The 23,580-nt window shown below is 39.6% G+C and overlaps 1 protein-coding gene across 1 annotated transcript in view; it reads left to right on the top strand.

Moving 5' to 3' along the window:
- Gpc3 (glypican 3) overlaps positions 1-23,580 on the top strand; it is a 362,100-nt gene that overhangs the window by 201,430 nt on the left and 137,090 nt on the right. Inside the window, exon 3 of the mRNA XM_005085548.4 lies at positions 4,258-4,952. Coding sequence (XP_005085605.1) covers positions 4,258-4,952 — 695 coding nt within the window. The remainder of the gene's footprint in view (positions 1-4,257; positions 4,953-23,580) is intronic.

Below are 23,580 nucleotides of genomic sequence, written 5' to 3'. Positions count from 1 at the left end.
CTGGCAAGCAAAACCAAGGATCCTCCTGATACCACCTCTCCAGCACTGGGATTATAAACTCATGCCTCTAAGGCCAGATTTTTTTGCATAAATTCTGGGGATTGAATTCAGATCTTTAATGCTTTCCCAGCAAGCCCTTTTACCAACTGAGCTGAGTTTTTAGCTATGAAGCTAATCCACATTTAGGCTCTAACAATTAATCAAGATTAAACATCTGCACTTTTAAATTGAGGTCCTGGAATCCAACTAGAAATAGTACCTGTATGGGTCCTATAACCTCAAAGCCTTAGTTTCCTCACCAGTTTAAAAACAAAGATTCCAAACACAAGTGGTTATGTCATAGGTGCAAAATAGTCTAGATAGACATATGTGTGCCCTAGATTCTGGCATGGACCTTGCAGGGGCCCATGAAAATTTATTTTTCCTTTTCCATCTAAATACCTGTACTTGAAAATAAAGCCTATTTTCAGTTCATGCCATTATGACGTATTCATCCTAGGATCATAAAAAAAGTTCTCATAAAGTAGTTGCCATCCTTGCAGTGCTGGAAAACTGCCTTGAAAAAAAATAACTGGTTTCTATAACAATTGCTTACTCTACAGACCTTGAAAGGAATTCCATGGTTCATTTACTTTTCTTGTCTTTCAACCCCAAGTATATTCTCCTTTTTAAAAAATATACTCAGCTGCCTACTGAGAAGGCACATAAAAGCCCATTTCATTTAGTGTAGGTCTGAATGCAGGAACACCAGCACTGTATACTAAGGATAGATAGCCATTCTGCTGCTGTGGTAGACTATAGATCTTGAGTGGGGGTAAGCAGAAGACATTGTTGAACCATTTAAAGACAATCTGTACACTCCCTTGAAACTATGTCTTAAAGCATCGAACTTTAAGGAGAACATTGGCAACACTAGCATCTGTGGTGATAAGGATGGTGATAGGAACATTTAGAAATCTAGGGATTGGACTGGTGAGATGCCTAAGCCTTTCACCAAGCCTGACAATGTAAGTTAGATCCTGATTCCAGGGAATTCACATGGTGTTATGTGAGAACTGATTCCCATAAGTTGTCCTCTGCAAGCATGCTATCACACACACACACACACACACACACACACACACACACAAAATGTAATAATAATAAAGAGAAAATGGAAACTTCTGCATCTGGGCATATCTCAATTTATTAAATCCATTTATTTTAATCTGTAGATTATAAAGCCAGTGGGTGTTTTTGAAGACAAGTTCTTCATGGTAGCTCTGATTCTACTAGATTTACTCTAGTGTTGACTGGACATAAATCTTCACTTCAGCCAAGGAAAGAGAAAGAGGGAAGTCACCTCTAGCTAAAGTATACATGATTATCTGACTGTGTTATCAATGGAATTATACTCCCTTGCGTTTACTCCTGCCCTTGACTTTATTTTATGAACCCTCAAAAATGACTGAAGAAAGCCAAGCATTTGTTTTCACCTAGTATTGCTTTCTATGAGACCAAGTGAAACCTTTATTGAGCCCTTGTGCTTTGGTTTGCTGTCATGTGATACAGAAGCAAGGGAACTGGGCAGAATCCAGAGATGTGCCAAATCCATTCTGAGACGTAGACTCTGCTGTAGAAAGCACATTTGAGCTTGTTGTTCAATATGGACCCCAGCCTTTTCCCCCTGCAATATGTGCTGTTGTTGTTTCTGTAGACGAGTTCATGATCTTTTGTAATTTTCTTTTTCTATTGATCCAGCAGTGCTAGCAACAGAACTTTGAAAAAGAAATGTTATTGGCAGGAGGATGTGTGGGCTTTTCCTGCCGTGTATCTTGTATATTATAGCATGAGTACAGCACAATTCAGGTAAAATTCGCTTCGCAGAGAATTCATTTTTGTGACCTGGATGATTGAGACCTATAGGGGTAACCTGTCTGCGAAGCAGTCTTCGCCCTTTTCTTACTTCATGCTGCCCCAAGGCAAAGGTGAAAGTGCCGTTCTGCTTTATTGGTCTTTGGGTTTCAATTTCTTCTGGTACATTTTCATTCAGAGATGAGAAAGCCGATGGGAAAATGATGAGTTTAAAATAGAACTTAACTTTCTACAAAGATTTTTTGGAATTGTGTCTAGGCTGCAAGTTTGAGGGCAGCTAGGGTGTAAACGTCACTTAGAGACACTGGTTGGAATAGATTACTTCTACTGTGCAACTGTGTGACCTTGGGGAAATATGTCCATTCTACTGAGACTCGATTTCATCATCTGTTAAATCAGGGTTTATAATACCAAATTCAGAAGGTTATTGTAGAAAGCAGCTGTCATAATGTTCTTGTACATGGTTTGTAATCCCCAATCTGTATGGCCAGTAAATATTTCTTTTTGAGATATAGTCTCACTGTGTAACACCGGCTGGCCTGGAATTCCCTGTGTAGATCATACTGGACTTGAACTTCTGCCACTGCTTCACAGATGTTGGGATTCTAAGAGTAAGCCACTGTGTTTGATCACTTGTGAATATTTCTGAGACAAGGATGGTATATCATTAATGTCCATCTAGCTTATATATCCATAGCACCTGACACATAATATAATTCTACCTAAAGTTAAAATGATTAGACAATTTAAAATATCAAATTTTCTGATGATTTGAGTGGCTAGTCCTTTGCACTGGGCTAGATGATTACATAACTTCATTCAACATTTCGATTCAAGGATGGAAAAGTAAGTAACAAGGATAAAGTTTCTAAGAATTCTTCAATGTTCCGAACAAAAGAGAACAAACAAGTGACCATGTAATGATTGACAGAAACGAAAAATTTGCTCCTCTGGAGTCACCCAGTTGCAAAATGGAAGGCATCAACAAACACTGGTGCCTCTCAGTGGTGCTGAAGCTGCCCTCAGACCAATAACCTGTCCCTATAGTCTCAAAAACTTTTGTAGATGGGTGAGTTCTAATTGAAATTCGTTTTAGGACTCTGGTGGACTTGAAAACTCTTTAGAATTACACTGGCACCTCTCTAACATGGCTGGGCTTGTGATGAGCTCCAGGGAATAATCTGGGGAGTGAGTTCTAACTTGTGAGGGATCTAGGGCAGATGGCACTTGTTCAGCCTAGAGCTCACTTCTGCAACAGATGACTGAAATGTTGGGCTAAGTGATCCCAAGGAATACAGTCTCTCTAGTAGTCTGAAGGTAGTAATAATTTGATTTTTCAAGGCTCATGAATTGGCAACATTTAGAGTGCATCTGTCATGGACTTTTGCATCTTAGGAGGAACTGAAAGTACCAGCATAAAATATGAGGAAACGTCTTTTTTTAACTCTTACTTTCTTTTAAAAAATCTTTTGCTGTGTGTTTTTTTTCTTTTCACACATAAATGTGACACTCTGGTTATTTGGAATAATTTGTGTCTAGAATATTTTGGTTTGGGGAAAATGGGATGACACAACACTACTACTTTCTCTCTCAAAGCAGTGACACTAATTGGGCTTTATGCCAAGGGGCTGAAGCAGCAGATGTAATCTTGAATTTGTGGTCTCTGGAGACTGGATGAGGCTTCCAAGCCATGTAGAAGCTGAGCTTACTGAGAAAGCTTAGCAGTTATCCTTTCAGATGTTCAGCTTGCAATTAGTCACTACCAAATGAATAGATAAGTGCCTGGATTTTTTCCCCACCCCGATACCCATTCAGTGGGCAAATAACTTCTCCAGGTCTGGCAATCTGTCAGATAACTCCTTCTAAAGTTATTTGGAGAAAATCTACCCAAAATGATTGAATTTGAGTTATCTTTTGTTCTTAGCTAATAACTTTCCTCTCCTATGGGTTTGAACAGGCTCAAATTTGTTATGAGTTTATATAGTATATGCTCTGTCAAATATTTATCTCTGTCTAAAAATGAAATGTCTTTAAATGCAATTTCTTTTTAACTGAATGAATCAATGAGAAAAAGAGAAATAACTTCTTATTTAGCCAATTTTAATCAATATTGTCATGAAAGGCTGAAGTGTTAACTGAATCCTGGCTGTTGTCATTTGAAATACAATTTGTGTGTTTAAGAATTTATGTGCACATCAAAGTTTGGACCTCACATTCAAAAGGAAAATTGATTTATGGGAACAAACAACTGCAGGAATATAGGTAATGCCAGAAATGAATGTGAGTCAATTATTTAAAGCAAAATGCACCTTAATAACCAAAACAACAGAGACATATCAAAGTCATTTATACCCTGAATTTCATGCTTTAATTTTTGGGTGTCTTTTTTATCCTGTTTTACAGAGGCCTTTGAAATCGTTGTTCGCCATGCCAAGAACTACACCAATGCCATGTTCAAGAACAACTACCCCAGCCTGACTCCACAAGCTTTTGAATTTGTGGGTGAATTTTTCACAGATGTGTCTCTCTACATATTGGGTTCTGATATCAACGTGGATGATATGGTCAATGAACTGTTTGACAGCCTCTTTCCAGTCATCTATACCCAGATGATGAACCCAGGCCTGCCCGAGTCAGTATTAGACATCAACGAGTGCCTCCGAGGAGCAAGACGTGACCTGAAAGTATTCGGCAGTTTCCCCAAGCTTATCATGACCCAGGTTTCCAAGTCACTGCAAGTCACTAGAATCTTCCTTCAAGCCCTGAATCTCGGAATTGAAGTAATAAACACTACCGATCACCTCAAGTTCAGTAAGGACTGTGGCCGTATGCTCACCAGAATGTGGTACTGCTCTTACTGCCAGGGACTGATGATGGTTAAGCCTTGTGGTGGTTATTGCAATGTGGTCATGCAAGGCTGTATGGCAGGTGTGGTGGAGATCGACAAGTACTGGAGAGAATACATTCTGTCTCTTGAAGAACTCGTGAACGGCATGTACAGAATCTACGACATGGAGAACGTGCTGCTCGGACTCTTTTCCACAATCCATGATTCCATCCAGTATGTGCAGAAGAACGGAGGCAAGCTGACCACCACTGTAAGTATCAATCTTCGGTTTTCTAAGGAGCTGTCCTTCATTGTGGTGGTGGGTGGGGTGACCTCCCCAGCAGCAGATACTGATAGAAAAATAGATAAAGGAAAGCAATGAGTAAGCAAGGATGACAGGTGGGCTGAATGAGCTCACAGAGATAAGCCACATGTTAAAACTACAGGCTACAGAATCATAATGCCAGGCTTTGAATTCTAGCTCCACATACTTCCTGGCTGTAGAGTATTGAGAACTAATTTCATCTTTATGCATCTCATTTTTCTAACACATGTAAAAAGGATAGCATGTATTCAGACATTTAGCATCTGTGTGGTAGATGGTAAATCTTTATTAAATGTAAGCTTTTCTTGTTGTTATCATGATTGTTATGGTAATACTCTGATATTTCCTCCCTCTTATAAACCCAATTGCATAGTTGAGTTAGTGGAAGAGACATGATTGGGAAACTGGAATTTTCATTCAGCTGTCCTCACCCTTTATTGTGATTCCGCTTTGTGATCTTCCTCACATATACCACATTACCATGCTGGAGAGTGATTTTAAAGAGAAGAGATTCAACTAGTGCCTACTAACTAAACCAAAATAAGGATGTAAGAAAAGCAAAACATCCATGTTCCCCAACATTCATGTTTGCAGCCTTAATTACACCAGTCTAAGGCTTATGGGGTTTGTGATGGGAGAGGAACAGTTCTGCCAGTGAGATAGCAGCTTGCCTGACTTCTAGGAGAGTTTGCCATAGGACCATAAGAGAAAAGCACTTCTAATGTAGAGCAGAACATACAACCAAGAGCTTCCAGCTATGGCATTTTAAGACAATGACTGATTCCTAACTGCTGCCAGCTTCGTAGGAGGATGTGGCAGAGCGGTGAAATACACTACTATTGTTGAGCTCCTGCTACATATCAGGTGCTCTGTTGGCCAGTGTGCATCTTATATTACAGACATCCATGCAATGGCTCCCAATATTGTACACATTGCACATGGGAGGGGTGAAGCTTAGAGGGCTTAAGTGCCTTCCAATACCTACAAGCTTGTCATATAGAAGGGGCTTGGATTCAAACCCAGGTTTGACTGGGCCTTGCCAGCTCCTGCTCTTAGCTTCTCTTCAGTGCACTGCTGTGTACTCTGAGCCTTTGCTTATCCAGAATGTAGAGAGCAATGTGGGCTAGTTAGCCTTGTCTTTAAACTCTGGAAGTGCAAAGTGATAGGGCTAATTTGTTTCTTTGGTGAATTAAACTAGGAAGGAGGACAGAAATGATACAATCCTCAGCGTGGCTACTTATGGAGATGCTTTAATTGCCCCATTCACAGTGTTGGCCATTTAAAACCCATTTGCTCAGGAAATATTTTATAGTAAAATGAACAGAAATGCCCTATCTAACGATGGTGTTCTTCGATGGCTAATTATTCCCTTGACTGCTTTATAATTCGAGGCCAGATTCTGGGGCCTTATGCAAAAGTCAATTGCACAGAACTAGAAAAATGAAAAGTAAGTGCATTCATATGTTCATTCACTAACATTGATTGAGGGCTCACGTGTGTCCATCACCAACCGAGGGTGTCGGAGTGTGAGCATGTCTACAGTAAGAAGAAAATAACAAGACTGTATTTAAAGATGACTGTAGCATAATGGGTCTGAAAGGCATGTTTCCTTCCCCAAGTGCTCTTAAAAACAAAAAGATAAAGTAGGAGGGTACAAGTGCCATGTGCCCGTAGACCCAGTACTCAGGAGACTGAGGCACGAGGAGTGGGAGTTTGAGAGGACTTCAAGGGTTAATCTAAGACCATGTTTCCAAAAAAATCAAAAAAGGAGAAAAACAAAACAAAAGAAGAAGCAAGAAAGAAAATTAAGTGCACTGTTTTAATGATGTTTGGACATGCAGGTTGTTGCATGAACATTTAACATCTTCTTTATGCATGGAACTTTGTGAAGTGCTGGGCATTCGGAACTTTGCAAGACAATACAAAGTCTTGACATGTCACAGTTTCACTGGTTGATGGACCTGTAACTGAATAACTTCCACCATATTGAACATTTTACTGTGGTGTGAACGTTGGAAAGACTCTGTGAGAAATGAAATAGTCTAATCCCATTCATTTGAAAATGGAGAAATAAAGTCTCAGGAGGCATACCCAGAGTTATTTAGCTAATAAAAGAGCCAGAAGCAGAATCCAAGATATTCTCCTGCTGCAATCTAATATTCTTTCTGCCATATCACTTTGTCCCTCAGCAGACCCTTCCAGACTTTCACTCTAAAAGCACCATTAGGATTTTGCAAAGACATACTGAACTTAAATTACATAGCTATTTCAGGCTTTCAGACCTGCTGCATTTTAGGTACATGTACATGTAAGCGTGTGCTCGTGCACATACCTAACATACAGTAGGGGAGTACATTTTGTGTCATTGTTATTCAGGAGGAAAGGCCTTAGCTGTCAAGAGGTGCTCAGTGATGCAGTCCCTTTCTGTTTTGGCCATTAAGGGCCTGATTGCTCCCAGCTCCCATCTAGTTATGAGAGCGTGAAGTCTGCCATCCCCTGAGAATGCCTGAACTAAGCCAGAAAGCATATGTGTACTGCTTCATTGCTGTTATATGATCACCAAGACTAGGCCATCTGTATCACCTGGTGGGGGTTAGGGAATCATTGGTTGGGTATGTTCCAGCCACACTCTGTATAGGCTCCAAGCAAGCAGGACTATTTATTAGGGTGAAGAGAACTATGGGCTTGACAGACTGAAGCACTCCTTTCATATTAACAAACCCACAGAATCCCTCAAAGCAAAAGCTGGTTGAAAATTAAGTATTAATAAGATTCTGCTGGCACACCCTTAATTCTTTGTGTTGATAAAATGGGAATACCACAGAGTCAAACCTTTCTTAGGTTCAGTTGTGCCAAGAGCTATCTCAAGTCATGCCTTTCCTGAGTTGTGGAGGCAGAGCAACTTTCTTGACTAGCTGTATGCATCATGGGTAGAGGTGTCCATCCAGGGATGTTGTCTAGTTGTTAGGGTTGGTGGCTATAATCCATCTCACATCCTGAAAATTGTTTTGGTCTTCTATATAGGTGTGACACTACTAGACTTTCATAAGTATGACCTGTAGTGCTTTAGCTTTTCCAAGGGTGGGTCTCAATCCCATAGCCTACCAGGAGAGCACATGTGGTCAATGTCGGAGTCTTATAACTGGTAGCACTCCTGAATGTAGATGTTCAGTTCCCAAACTTGTCTCATCATCCCAACCAATGGGAGACCTTTTTAAACATATCCCTGGAATCAAAAACCAGAGATTCTGATAACACAACTCTATGGAGAGGATAGAGAACTTGTCGCTTAAATGGTGTCCTAGTTGCTCCTGATGTTCCCTTAGGAACATCTGGCTACTTTGTTCGACAGATGAAAGATTGAGAATTTGAAAATGAATAGCTCAGACACTGTAGGCTGTTTAAGACAAAGCTAGAATGATATTCCATCTCTAAAATGGGGCTGTTATATGGATGTTAAATGAATTGTTAGATTTAGAAACTGCAAGTACTCACTAAGCCCCAGTCCAAGCTGCTAGGTGCCCAGTGCAGAATGACTTTTTCTTACCCCCTCTATTATTTTAAATTATGTATATAGGTGTGTTTGAGTTTAAGTGGGTATGTGCATGTGAGTGCAGGTACCTTTGGAAGCCAGAGGTATGGATGGGATCCCCTAGAGCTGGAGTTATGTAGTTATCAGACAGTTGCTTGATATGGATACTGGGACTAGAACGAAGGTCCTCGGGAAATCTGCACGTGCTTTTAACCTCTGGACCATTTCTCCAACCCATTTACACTTTTCTAAGCATTGGAGAACAAACCCAAAGAGTCACATGTTCCAGGAAAATGTCCTATCACTGAGCTGTAACCGCAGCTCCTTAAACTGTATGCATATGTAGGAGGATAAGGGAGGAGAAAGTGTGGGAGAGAAGTTTCTATACTGAAAAGTCCTAAGAAAAGGTATTAATAAGAATTATCCGTTCTGATCTTAAAATGGATATGGAATCAAGGATACATATCTTTCCCCCAAGCAAGTATTGAGCTTTTGATAGTAGTTGGATGAAAATCTCACTGTAAAAATTGATCAGCATGATATTGAATTCCATATTTTATATCTTGAAGCAAGTGTAGATAAGTACAGATTATAATGCATATACTTTCAGCATTGCTGATTACCATGGCCTTTTTTCCAGTACAGAGCACATAGCCCAGGTTTGTGTACATGTTAGGCAACTACTCTACCAGTGACCTTCATTCCCAGCCCCTATAGAAAGTCTTCTTAAAATTCTATCGTTTCCATCTCGAAATCACTTTGATTGTCATTATCATATACCTACATGTAGATCATATGTATTTCATGTATAATTCATTCATTTATTAAATGTTTGGTGTTTATCTTTCTCCCAAAAATGTTTCCAAAAACTTTCTATATCTGATTTCATTGACTGTCTTAACTCCACAAAGTAATTGCTCATATACTCTTTTTGGTTTATTTTTGAGATTGAAATTTAGTTACATTTCTCCCTTCCCTTTCCTCTCTCCAAACCCTCACACATACTCTTCCCCGCTCTCCTTCAAATTCATGCTCTTACACTCCTGCCTGGCTATTGGTACATTTCCTTTTTTCCAGTTATACCCATCTACTTTCCTTATTGATTCTCCTTAGCATGTCCCAGTGTTAATGTTTCTGCTGCACAATTTCATTACCTGGCTTTTGAGGTTTCATTGAAAGTTGTGCAAAACACAACCGCTTCTGTCACTGACATTTCTCCTTTCTTCCCTCATTGTGACTCACTTTAGCACTCCCTGAATGCGATTCTGGGAATGTCTATTGAACTTTTCCTTGTGGAAGCACTGTGGTGGGTGGACACAGTCATTGTAAAGAGGCCAGGAAAGATGACCGTGAACCATTCCTTTGCCCCATTCAGGGCTCACTCAGCCAGCCGTTCATAGAACTCAGATTCAGTGCTGGGTCTGTCTGATTTCAAAGCTCTTGCTCGTTACCATGACTCTATATTGCTCTCTCAAACACTTCCATTCTCTATTCACTAGAATCTTCATTCCCCAAACGCAACCTAAATAGGTTTTTTATTATATTATTTAATATCCTGTATTACTCCCTACTGTTTTTCCAGCTGCACAATCGTTTTTTGAATTCATTCTCTCTCCTTGGAGACTCTTGCTCTGCTATTTCCCAATGAAGAAATAAAAGACATGAGGGTTTTTTTTCATGTTCCTAACACTTAAAGGCACAGAATAGCTTCTAAGAGAATATGTATGTAGGTGCTACCTAAAGTCTATATGAGTGTTGCCAGTAGATGCTACCTAAATTCTATGTGAGTGTTGCGAATGGTGAGAAATCTATTAAGTTTCAGTTGCAGTGTTGAATCTCCCACCCATTGGGACAACAGATACTTGTTTGGTTTCATCTGGTTTGGCTTGGTTTTTGCAGAGATGGAGCCTGGGCCCTTGTGCATGCTAAGAATACTCTAACACAGAGCTACATTTCCAGCTAGATGCAACAGTTTTCATTGTATCTGGTATTTATTCTAAATAGCAAAAGTTCATTCAGATCTCTACTCTAGAATTTCCTTATGTAGTAACATTGCCTACTGAGAGCCTAACATGTACCAGTACCCAGGTACACCCATTTCTTTGGCTAGAATGTTTGAAGAGGCAATGCAGTCAGTATTTATTCATGTATGGTAGGAAGTTTTGAGGCACGCTTTCCTGTTGATCTACAGTAATAATTCACTCTATCAAATGCTTGCATTTTCCTGTCTTTGTAAGTGCTGTAACTCATCAGAATTTCCAAGATTAGCCTTACCTTTCTTCTCTACTTTTGAAGGCTGAGGTTATTTCTCAGATATCAAATTGTCAGTGGTTTTCTCCTCATGCTATCACTGCACTTTCATTTTTTAGTCTCAGATAGAGATACCTTCTCTGAATTCATAGAAGCTGTTTTCTGTTCTGAAGGGATTCAGAAGTGATAAATCCAGCAAATATCTCAGTACAGTGTGTGCAGGCCAGCATCTGGAACCACAGTAAGCAATATTATTCAAATGAGATCCATTTCTGAAATGACAGAAAATTTACATTTGTCATCCTTTCTTACAATTCACAATAAAAGTGTCTTTAATTATTTCCACTGGAAGAAGGTTGTGGTTTTGTCTTTTGTTTTGTTCTGAGACTTGGTTTCATTCACAGCACAGGCTAACATTGAACTTGTGGTCCTACTGGCTTAGCATGCAAAAGGCAGTTTTCAAACATAGATGACCTAATTATTGAAAGGTTACAAAAGAAGAATTGACACCATTGATAGATAAGTTTCCAAAACTAGCTATACTAACAAAGTTTTTGAATGTTTCATCACAATGTTACATGTGTATTGTAACATTTTAGGAAATCAAGTGGGCTATGTACAAATCTGACATTGTTTGACTTTACCTAGGCAAGAGGCAGTATGATGCCTAGTTGCTTATGTGTTCTGACTCCAGCAATGGTTTCTAAACCTCTTTTCTATTGTCAGTGAACTGACAAGATGAGAATGTGCCCTCAAGAAGTGTGAAAGTCTGGGAGTTTTCCTCAGTTGCAAGCTAGCAAATCAGTCTACTGCCACTTGTGGATGCTAGTTAAACACATGAATTAGAGATGAAGAGTGTTTAATTTCTCACAGCAGTGGGAGTAGCCAGAGTGTCAGCATTTGTGTCAGATTCCCTGGTCTCAGTTCCCATGGGGCAAGGCAAAAGGGTCTGGAGGACTCCTGCACACACAGTGTGGTGCATTGCAAGACAGCAATATAAGAGCAAAAAACAAGCAAAACAATGATCTGGTGGTCTAATTCCAGCATTGCAACTGGATAATGTTTTCCTCACCAGTGGCACTGCTCATTTCTCTGAATGGAGGCCATATAGCTTCCAGTGCTGTACATACACTACATAAAGATACCTGAAAGAGAGTTTGCAACAAACAGTAGTCAGGGCTTCTGTTTGTAAGAAACACAAGCTACCTGATAAAGAATTGTCTTACAAGTTGCTGCCTCTCAAACTCTCAATGCCTTTGGAGGATAGGATCAAACCAAGGAATTACAAGCTAGAGAACAATTAGTTCCGCTTTGACTGGTTAGCCATAAGGCAGCCTACTTGTTGGAGCATAGCAGAAGGTACACACCAAAGCCAAAAACAATGCCAGTACTGTCAGCCATTCAGAGACTACAAAAAGTCTATCAAAAGAGCACTTAATATTGTTGCCTCTCATTAGCAGTAAGAGTATTGCTTTGGTCTTCCAGCTATTCTTCCATGCCTTTCTCTTTTGATCTCTAAACAGCTATCTTTTCCTTTCTTACTTTTTGAGGCTACAGAGTTATATGTTTTCTATTGCTACACAAGCTGACTAGGGAAGTTATCTCTTTTATTGCACTTGAAAGGTGGCAGATGTGATGACCACAGGGTAGTAAGCAGACACTTATCCATGTCTGCTGGTAGTGATAGGGAGAACTGATTTCTTCCCAAAGGATATTCAGAAAGGTTAGATGATTCAGGGCAATTTGCCCAAGAGGGCAGAAGTTCAGAAAGATATCCCCCATGATCTGATATGTTAAGGATCCGTGTGCTCCCAGGGTGATAGTGAGTGAGTACAAAATGTCTGTTTCAAATGTTGGGCTGCTCAGGGAGCCAGAACATGGGAAAGCAGCCTTTACTTTATGAAGGCAGAATAGCCTCTGGATATTTATTCATTGCAAAAGCCAAAAGGCCTCCGAATCCACAGTGTGCTTCCTCTGCCATGCCTTTTCCTCTGCCTGCAGTAAAGTCTCTCTTGGCAAGCTTAGTGCCAGTCATTCGCTAATGATACCCCACCCCCTACAAGGTACCTTGGCTCATTAACCTCTTAGGCCTATGCATTTCACAACCGTGCTCAGGTATGCATGCCGAAGTTTTCTAACTTGGCTTGTTTTTCAAAGAGCCAAGCCTTATGCTCCCACCCTCAAAATTGAAAAGAACAATTTGGACATCACCGAATCATCTTTTAAACAGCTGGCGCAGTAGAACAGTCATTTCCTGAAGGGAGTGAGCTATTGCAATGGTTTCTTCAGTTAAAGTCACAAAAGGCCAACAGGAGGCAGATCTGAACAAATATCATCCAGTGTTTTGCTTACTTCATGAGATCAAGTACATCCTTATCATTCTTAGCAGCCAAGCCTAGCTGAGTGCTGAGTTCTGTGCATTGTCTGGGCCTCCCAGTTTGCTATCCCTTTCCTTGTTTCCTGTATGTGTGTGTGTGGGGGGGTGTTAATGGGGTAAAACAAGTGGCTTTTGTTTTTTTGAAAGTACAGATTTCATCATATCCTTTCAAAATGTCTCTTTGGGACTTGCATAACCCTGTAAGGCTGTTTTCTTGCTTCCTATGGGGTCTGGAGTGGGGGAAGGGAAGAGCCAATGCTGCCCCTTATTACCCAATTCAAATCCCCTCTCAAGAATATTCAGAAAGCGAATTAAGTTTGCCTATTCATTCCACTCAGAATGCCTGAAACAGATAAAGTAGGAAACAGAGTCATTATATTTGGGTGCTGTCTATTATCATTTACTGACTCAGAGTCTATCTAAGCCTTTCTGCTTTTTGCAGATAATTAATTTTTTCCTAAATGTAGGAAAGAATGATTGTAATCAGTATGTTTGTACTTTCAGCCACAAATAGAGCCCATCAAAGATGTATAGTACAAATAAACCCCATAAAATATGCAGCCACAGTACTGCTTGAAGTTAATGTGCTATCTTTTTTCTCAAAAGGAAATATACATATATATGTATTTTATGATTTTTTAAGTTCTTGCTATTCTTTCATAGTTAATAGATGGGTCCCTCTTTTTTTCAACCCAAGCCTGTGCTATGAATTACATTTATAATCAGATCCCATGTAGCAGAGCTGAAGGAGACTTTGATTTGGTGCAGAAATCAACTTGTCAACATATACACATTTCTCATTTCTAGATGTAAATTTCTCCTATTATTCTCACAGGAAATTTGAATGATCAGATCAAAGAGGTTCAACCCCACGAACATTGTGTGCTCTTTGAGAAAGGATGTACCCTTATATGTTCATGCTGCATGCCCTCTGGATATAGCCAAGCCCTACTCCAAGCTCATCCCTTCTCACTCTCTTTCAGAATTATATAGTACTCTGTATCGCTTTCATTCAGGCTCTGGTCTGTTTTTAAAGCGATGATGTTTGATCATAGTTCAAGTATCACAGAGAACCTATTTCTGCTTCTACTAGTACAGTATACTACTACATTTGTTCTATTAAGAAACAATCTACTTCATCTTGAGAAATTTTTTATTACAAGAGAAGTCTTCTAAATGGAAGTACGGTGGCTCTCAGCCAATGTCATCCCGTTGTAGAGAGAAATAGCTGAGTATATGCAGAACCTTATGAAATCACTGCCATGAGAGATGTCAGTTCAGATATCAGAGTTTTTATATAGGATATCAGCCTTCTACTGCCACAGGCTAATGTTCTTAGAAAAGCAACTTTTTAATGCCTATTTCTGAGTCTGTACAAGGAAAAGAATGTGAGCAGAGGGGGGAGGAAGGAAGAGAAGATAGCAATTATTGGAACTTGCTGTGTGCCTTGTGCAGTTCAAAGCTGTGTCTATGAATGAGCTCATTTGGCTTGCAGTAATCCTAAACGCAATAGTATTATAGTGATTGCCATTTTCCTGGTAACAGGACATAGGCAGAGAGACTTGGAAGTAGGTTCTTGCTGTACTGTTGCTTCGGCTGCTATATAGAACAGGAGTCCCTGAGGTGCATCCCTTGCCTCTGGCAAGACCCAGTCTAGGAATATGTGGTAAGGGGCAGACCTTAGTTGCCCGCTGTCTCAGTTAGTGGGTAGAAGGTAGGAGGGGGAACCAGAAATTACTCAGGGTCTTTCCTTCTTGCCAGCTCTCTCAGTTATTATTCATCCTGTTTCCTACATATGGCCTTGAGAATTGCATGGGAACTTCCAATGGGCCTCACTTCTCTTTCTCATGCTTGTATTAATTAATCCTAATTAGATTTTCATAGTCTGCTTGGAGCTCAGACTTCCCCCAGGATTGTTGCCTATTTAATTTACCTTTAAAAAAAGAATATGTTCTTGATGAGCTTCATTTTAAAAGATGCTTGAAAGCTATACAGCAGCTATATTTTCTCCCTTCCAGTCCAAATATCCATGGTGAAATACGAAACTCTGTGGATTTCTTCTTCTGTACTAAACCTTGAAATGATCTTTTGCCAACTGTGGAAGGAGTTCCCCGTCTAAGTGACTCAACTACTCACTCCCCTGAACAAATCATCAATGCAAAATGAATGGGGTTTTTTTGTTTTTTACTATAATGTCCTTCTAGGAGATTTTTTCTAGTGAGCACTTTTAAAATCATCTTTGAGCAGTCTTTACAAGTTTTCTACATACAAAGTACCTTAGAAAAAATTAGGAGACTAAACTGGTATCCTCACCCTGATTAAAAAGAAAACAGTAAATGTTACAAATTGATTTGATCCAACCTGACAGGAGCTCCAGGATTCATGTTAGATAGCCCACTCATCTAAAAAGGATGTCAACATTGCTTGGATCTTGGAGGCTAGAAGAACACACACTAGAGAGACTCTTGCCCTCGTGCATCTGTGTTTATCAAATTTGAAAGTCTATTTCCTCCCTCACCATTTCTCCTGAATTTGGAATACCCTGATTAAAAAATTAATGCATTACTCGAACTACTTTTTGCTGAAAGGCCCCATTCAGAATTGTCTCAGCTCTGGTTATAATTGACCAAAGACTATGTGAGATGCCAGAAATGAGAAATTACAACAAAGCTTCGCTTTAAAAATGTGATTTCTTATTTGTAATGTTTTTAACTGAAGTAGAATTACATCACTTCCTCATCTCTTTCTCCTCTCCTGCCTTTCCCAGTTGTCCTCTGTCAAGTTCCTCCCATGCCTCCCACTCTCCAGTTGATAGCCTCTTTTTCTTTGTATTTATTATGTACACATATGTGTATATGTATGTACACTTGCACACACACATAATCCTATTTTGTTGTTTGTGTGTACATGGTTTCAAGGATGACTATTCAGCATTGGGCAACCAATAGGGGGGCTCAGCCACAGGAGAGGCTAGTATTCCTTCTCCTGACAGTCAGTAGTTGCCTGTAGAATGCAGGTTTTGAAAAGCAAAGCTTTGTGCACAGCAAAAGGAGCCTATACCCAATGCAGGAATGCACTTAGTTTGACCTTGCAAGGAACAGAGTAAGGAAAGAGTGTATAGCTTGGGAGAAATAACTTGAGCTTCGGGTGTTACAGTGTGAATTGATTTCACATCCCTGAACATGTTGTCTAATCTTCATGAGCCTTCATATATACATTGAGGATAAAACGTCAACCTCCTAGAACTAATATGAAAAATTGACAATGCCTAGCTTTGAAAGGCAATGGAAAAACTCTTTTTCTTTTATTTTTTTTCATTTTACATAGCAACACCAGTTCCCCCTCTCTCCCCTTCTACCGCCCCCACCTTCCCCCTTCCCACTCCCCATCCACTCCTCAGAGGAGGTAAAGCCTTCCTTGGGGAGTCAACAAAGTCTGATGGGGGGAGCTGGGTCCTGCCTCAACTTAAAATAACTCTTAAATGTAATACAATTCAGTTTACCTACTTCGAAGCAGAGTAGTCTTTTCTTCCTTGGTCTTCCTTCACATGGTGTGGTGCTCATCTTTGTGATTCTCAGAGTAGCAGGACCGTATTTACTAAGTTCCAGAGAAAAAGGCCCTATGCTGGGAGGTAGCAATACAAATACCAAGAATCTATTTGAGGAAGGTAAACCAAATTGGTCTGCAGAAGAATTTCTGGATTCTTTTGCTAATGTTAGAACTGCTCTTTCGGGTAAGGATGCTTGACCAGATTATCCACATGGTTCCAAAGGCTATAAATTCTCACTAGTTGCTAAATTATGGAGCTTGGTGTATCTTTAAAACAAACTTCTTTAGTCTGTGTAGTGATAAGGACTCTTTCTCTACCTGCTCAACCCATACCAGGAAGGCCAGTCATGTTTCTCCAGATGTTAAAGTTAATTCCCAACCATGCAGACCAACTCAATTTGCTGGCTGCTCACAGGAGTCTTCCCAGAAGACTCGTGAGAAAAGGGCAGTGTGATGTATCTGGATTGCCCAGTGGGGATTGTTTGTTGTTTAACATTCATCTTCTTTTGCTATGTTTTAGTGCTGAAATCTCTAGGAGTAGAGGGAGGACTCAAAACTGTGTTTATGGCTCCTTTGTCTTGGGAGTGTGACTTGTGCATTATAATGCTAAATTGCTTTTACAGGGTACCAGTAAATTTAGGTTGGTATAAACATGTGTAGATATCTGTTATATATCTCTGGAATAATTTATTGATAACCTCTTGGTTTAACTATTAAGCCTTTATTCTATCTCTAAAATTTCTTTTCTGTTTATACGTACTCTGCCTACTCACTCCCCCCTTCTATTATCTTTCTGATTCTTGGGGTTTGGGTAGCCATTCTATTTTTTGGTGAAAGAAAGAGGGAAAACAAACAAGTTTGTGTGTGGGGGGGATACACAGAAATATGGGATAGAAAGAAAACATATGCCTCTTCTACAACTGAAACGTGAAGTTTTGATACCATACATCTCACATGGGTCCCCTTAAAGAAAGAATCAAACAAAAGATGATACCAGGAGAAAGATGCAGAGACAAGAGGAATCTGAGACACTGTGGGTGATGCTGCCTCTACAAAGGCCACCTTATACTAAATGGTCTGGTTTTTTTTCATTTTTTTGGGGGGAATGCTGGATGTTAGAAGATGGTGAGTCCAATGCATTGTATTTGTTCCCTGATGTCTCCATTTATTAATTGTCCTTATTCAACTCACCATAAGAATGATTAAATGTGCCTTATCACTTGAAAATTCATTAGCCTTGTCTTCATTCTTTAAAATTTCTTTTATTTTTGAGGTATAATACAATTACAACATTTCATTCTTCCCCTTTTTCCATCCTAGTCCTCCTATACATTGCCTTCTCGCTCTCTTTCAAATTCATGACCTCTTTTTTCACTAATTGCTATTTAAAGAATTATTATTTGTTCTTTTTCATCTAATTTTTGCATGTTCATTTTCATTCATTTCCATGTATTCCCTATTTGGAACAGCCCACATGTACCAGTCTAGATCTCTGATTTTTGTCAAGTTGGCTTCTTTACACACCCCTAAATTCCATTTCCACCTATTACTGTGTGACTTCCACAATGACTAAGGATTCAACTTCCCATTTGATTGCTCTATCAGCCTGTCATGGAGACTGCAGAAACACCTTCTTGCCCAGATTATGTAATCTGACTCTTGGTCTAGTGTTTGTTTCATGGATCCTTGTCTGGGTCCATGGACCTTGCAGGCTTACCTGAATCTGTATTGTGGCTCTATTTATCCTTTCGTTCCTTCACAAACTTCTCTTGATACGGCAGTTAGACCTCCCAGTGCAGAATAGCAGGCAGAATCAGCACCCACACCCAGCCTAGACAACTCTCCTGGTTCTTCATCTTGGATGTTGAAGAGATAAATTAAGAGGGAAAAAGAAACACCCACTGAATGTAATATCCAAGAAAAATGCAAATTTCAAGAGGCCGAAAGTGAAGCCCTCTATTTAGGAGCCTTACTTTGCCAAATGAAAGCAGCTAGTGGATAAAAAGAGAACAAGTCTATCAGTCCAGCAGCCAGGGAGGCTTAACACATTCAGAGAAGACATTTCCTTGTTTTATCTTTTCAAGCCAGAATAAGGAGATTTAATTGGTTAACAGTGGGAAACAAGCCAACAAGCAAGGAAAGTGAAAGCTAAAACCTGGACTACTAAACAAAATGAGTCCAAAACATTATGTTCCTGCTGTAAAGACGAGAAAAACAAACACAAAGTAGGCACTTTGTAGCATCTGTGAATTCTGGGATCAAAAGACAGATCCATAAATACTTCAAGATGTTTGCTTTGTACTGCTTGGCTAATTGGCCGAATGAGAAATCAACGTACAGCAGATTGTGAAACACTTCAGTGTATAAATATAGAGAATAATCTATCTTGAAATGCATACAGGTGTCTATAAAATAAGACACAGATCATAGAACTCAAAACATTGTTTTTCAAGTTGGCCTCATGGCACTCTTGTAAACCAAGGTTCTTTTCTGTCAGAGATGCTACGTGAAGCATCCTCCCAATTCACAAGGACACCTTAATGATATAGTCTTATGAGCTCTGGGGGAAATGCTGATCTTGGGATAGGACCTTTGTTTCTGTTTTTCTTTATGCTATCAACTCTCTCTCTCTCTCTCTCTCTCTCTCTCTCTCTCTCTCTCTCTCTCTCTCTCTCTCTCTCTCTCTCTCTCCCCTTGCTTAAAAGGGCTTTATTTTTTCAAGTCGGGTCTTCTTTGTCTTACATTTAAATCAGAGAATGATTTTGGAAAGATCTTTAAAGATCTACCCTGTCTCTTCACTTTTAAGATAATGAAACTGAAGCATAAGGTCAGAAGCAAGGTGTTTTCCAAAGATGTGCCAGTTAATGGCACACCAGGGCAAAAAAATCTGGCTTCTGCCCATCAGACCAGTATGCTTTGTGCCATATCTCCCATTTCTTATAATATAGTGAGTCTGCTTCTAATGTTTGCCTTTACAATGTCTTTTTATCCTTCTACCTAAAATTAGTCAAAATAGCTTCAAAATCTGAAGTTATTTCATGATATGCTGTGCGTTCTGATTGTAGAATTCCTAGATATCACAATAGACACATCATTACTATAGATTTCAGTGTTCTAGCCATGATGAGCATTTTTCTGTGAAGAACAGAAATAAAACAGGCAGAGGAAAACATTCTATGCTGAGATAGTTTTGCATCTGTGCATTTACAAGTCGCTTTGATGAAGAAGAAGTAAGATATAAATATGCAATTGAGACAAAGACAACTCAGAGATGTGTCTCATGATAGAAGCAGTGAATACAAACTGTTGGTCTTTATCTCTTCGGACACCTTCACAGATCTAAGCATATCAATGGAAAAGTGTTGCTTAAAATGTGTTCCAGTTACAGGCAATTAAAGGTCAGCACATGTAAATTACACAAAATGGATATGCAAGAACAAAAGGTATCAGTTGGGTCATGAGGAATGGATCCAATTTCATTTGCAGATAAATGCTACAGGGCTTTTGAAAATGCATGATACGAATCTCTGTTGTTGTTTGTTAGAAAGCATTTTCCCAGGTTTAGTGTATCAGTCTGTTTCATTCTCTTGTTTGCATACATACCATAGTCATTAGTACAATTGAATTGTTGAATGACCCACACTGGTATGCTGGGAGGCTGCTTGATTGAAATTATCTTTATAATGGAAATCAGAGAACACTTTTAACCTTGTTGGAGTACCAATGTACCATTGATTAATATATGAAGAATGGCATAATTTCCACAGTGAACTATTTACTTCTAGATGATCTTGTGAAAACAGTTTGGATGATATTACAGAACTTTCTTCATACCTTTGTCAGGCTGGCCAAGATCCTGATTCTTTCAACGTGTCAGTGTTAATTAAATGAACACTTAAAATATAGATAGAAATGAACAGTTCAGTGGTTTTCTTAACATTCTTTTGTTACCTAGTTAATTTCAGAGTACTGATTTAGCAAATACTTGGCTAAGTGAAACTAGCCAATGTTTCCAAGGTCACAGTTGTACACATATATTCAGTGAGTATTTTGATATATTCTGTACCAAGTATGTGATATGGATAAAGAAATGGGAGAAACCAGCACCTTCTCTTCACAGACTTCATAATCTAGTGAGGGATACAGTGATCCGAAGAGAGGTCGGCCTATGCACAACACTACAGCAACACAGGGTAACAGGTATTACCAAACCCCACTTGAGAAGATCAGAAAAGGTATCCTAGGGAAATGGTCCATGAATGGAAGATCTTATAGCCACTGGGATGAAAAGGAAAAAGTCTCTAAGAAATAGATTGCTAAAACTGAGAGACAACAAAACTTAGGGCTTGGCTAGAGACTGGGGACTAATAGAGGGAAAAGGGTTTTTCTTTTTCTCTGATTCATGACTCATTCACTATCCCAGACATTTATCTTGAGTAGTCCCAAGTCAGCCAGATCCTGGGACCTTACATGGACCCTGAAAAGAAAGGATTTTACTATACTGTCTTTTCTTCTGCTTCTATTATAGCTGTCTATGGCAACAAGCAGATACCACCATAGCTTGAAAGATCAGGCTGCCCGCATTGGACTTGCCTCCTACTTATTGAGGGAGTTTGGACAGTGGGAACTTGAATGTTTGGTAGGGCCTATACTAGAAAATCAAAACAAAAATGGAAAACCTGGTTCTGTTTCCAAACAAATCACTTCTATAAAAATGTATCCTTGCTTTTAGACTGCTATTAGGGTAGTGTAGAACTAATTAAGAGACATTAACATCATTAATAATTTTCCTGCTTAAGTTTTATGAGTTCTGTTTTCTTTAAAAGCTCTCAGGAAACCCCTGTAAACAACCTAATGTGCAGCTTTTCAATGTATTGCCCTTCAAGGCTCAGGTTCTAGTTAAGCATAAATTGCCTCCAAATACCTAACTGCTGTCTTCCACAGTGAAATGTGCTGATTGTCTCAGGTTGCATTCATAACTTTAAATATCAAGCTATAGCTGATGCTTGTTTTTGGTAAACACTGCCTAGTAGGGTGTTAATCCAGAGAGGCCACTAGACAGTTTCATATGGCCTGAAGATACTTGGCATACATTTGGACACATTCACTGAGTGGGAGATAGAAGTGTGCATGGACTGCTAAGAGGCAAACTTAGAACCTTGTACTTATTAGACAAATGTCCTAACACTGAACCACATCCCCTGCTCTGGACATGGCTTTGAATAAACACACTCATTGTCAATTACAGGGATTCATAGAATGACTTCTGATTTACATTTGAGGGTAGTATATCCTAGAAAATAATGAACTATGTTTCCTATTTAAACCTCCCCTTTCTAGTCCTCTTTTTTCTTCTTCCTCCCCTTCCTTTCACCCCTTTTTTTCTTCCTCTCTCTTCCTCTCCCACCTCTGTCCCCCAAGAAAAATGCACCATTGAAGACAGATGATTGCTATCTCATTGTTTTGTCTTTAGCAGCAGATGTTTATCCAGGAAGTGAAGCTGAACGGTCTACATTGCCCCATGACTGCTCTTTGCATGTGGGGAGAAATGGAGGCAACTCCACACTCTTCCCCTGCCTTTAGGGTAGGTTGTAGGGATCAAAGTGGAAACTCAATAAAACTTTCAGAAGCAAATAAATAGAACCTAGAAGGCGTGTTTCTCTGGGGATGGGGAGGCACCATATGTCACTTTCGTGTTTTTAATCAAAAGGCCAAGGCTTCATCTAGACTGTAGTAATAAGTATTTGCTTTCTAGAGATTTTCATTGAAATGTCAAATGTCTTTCCTTTAACTATTTCTCATGCACTTCCCTCTGATTAGAAAACAAATAAGTATAAAGTAAAATGGCCTGAAGAAATTTCTGTAAGATGTACTGTTTCTGAGACGAGGTAACAGTTTCAACACTTGGTTGCCTAGGAAACACTGGAACCCAGGCTATTGGTTACAACATTGATTTCAAGATCCTTACAAATCATTAATGTAAGTAATACCATTCTTCCACCAGCAAGGAAACTAAGAAGCAGATCAAGGGAGAGAAGGTGCGTGTTGAGGACAGGAATCTTGAGACAGCCATGACATGAAATAGGTGAAAGAGAGAGTATGTTAAGATGTGCCCTGTGCCATGTTTTAATGACTGTAGTAAGTTACAGAGTAGGATGTAGTTAACAGAGGAGATGAAAGGCAACAGCTGTTTATTGAGTATCACTTCTAGCATGCTTCACTCTGCGAATTTTGTCTGTTCATTCATGTAACCTTCACCTCAGCCTCTTAAAGCAGAACTGAGTTTTCCATGTTTCATGGATGAGATGCAGAGACATGGAGGAATAAAGTAATTCTTTCCCTTTCAGAAGAAGCAGGAGGACTGAGGTCATACAGCAAACTTTGAGGAGCTCGAGTTAGACACCTTACTGCCTGTCAGTATTTCCAAGTTTGTAACCTCGGAGAGAATTTCAGGAGATGAGGATGCTAGGTCTGGGGGGAGTTCCTGACGGGGAGAACACATGGCTACCTGGCACCATGTCAGTGCAGAAGCTCACAGAGGTGAAAGAGTCTTCTTTGGATAGACGATAGATGATAGATGGGAGCCAGGTGAACCATCTATGAGCAGGGAGGTAGAGAAGGGGGAGAAGCAGTGTTTGAACACAGATAATCGAAAGTAGGAAGGTAGAGAGATGACAGGCATGTAGCCCTCTGCTGAGAGAGACCTACTGAAAAGAGGATGGGGGAATTGCATATCAGGTAGATGAGTGACTTAAGGAAGGGAATGAATAGGTGATACATCAAAAGCACTCGAGAGAATTCTTCCCAGCCTGGTTTGCTTTCTCGACATTTGTATGAGGTATATTTTTATGGCATGCTCTAGCTTA

This window comes from Mesocricetus auratus, unplaced genomic scaffold (genome assembly GCF_017639785.1).
Source record: "Mesocricetus auratus isolate SY011 unplaced genomic scaffold, BCM_Maur_2.0 Super-Scaffold_100003, whole genome shotgun sequence".
In the NCBI taxonomy this organism is placed as follows: Eukaryota; Metazoa; Chordata; class Mammalia; order Rodentia; family Cricetidae; genus Mesocricetus; species Mesocricetus auratus.
This window is presented reverse-complemented; position numbering and strand designations above follow the sequence as displayed.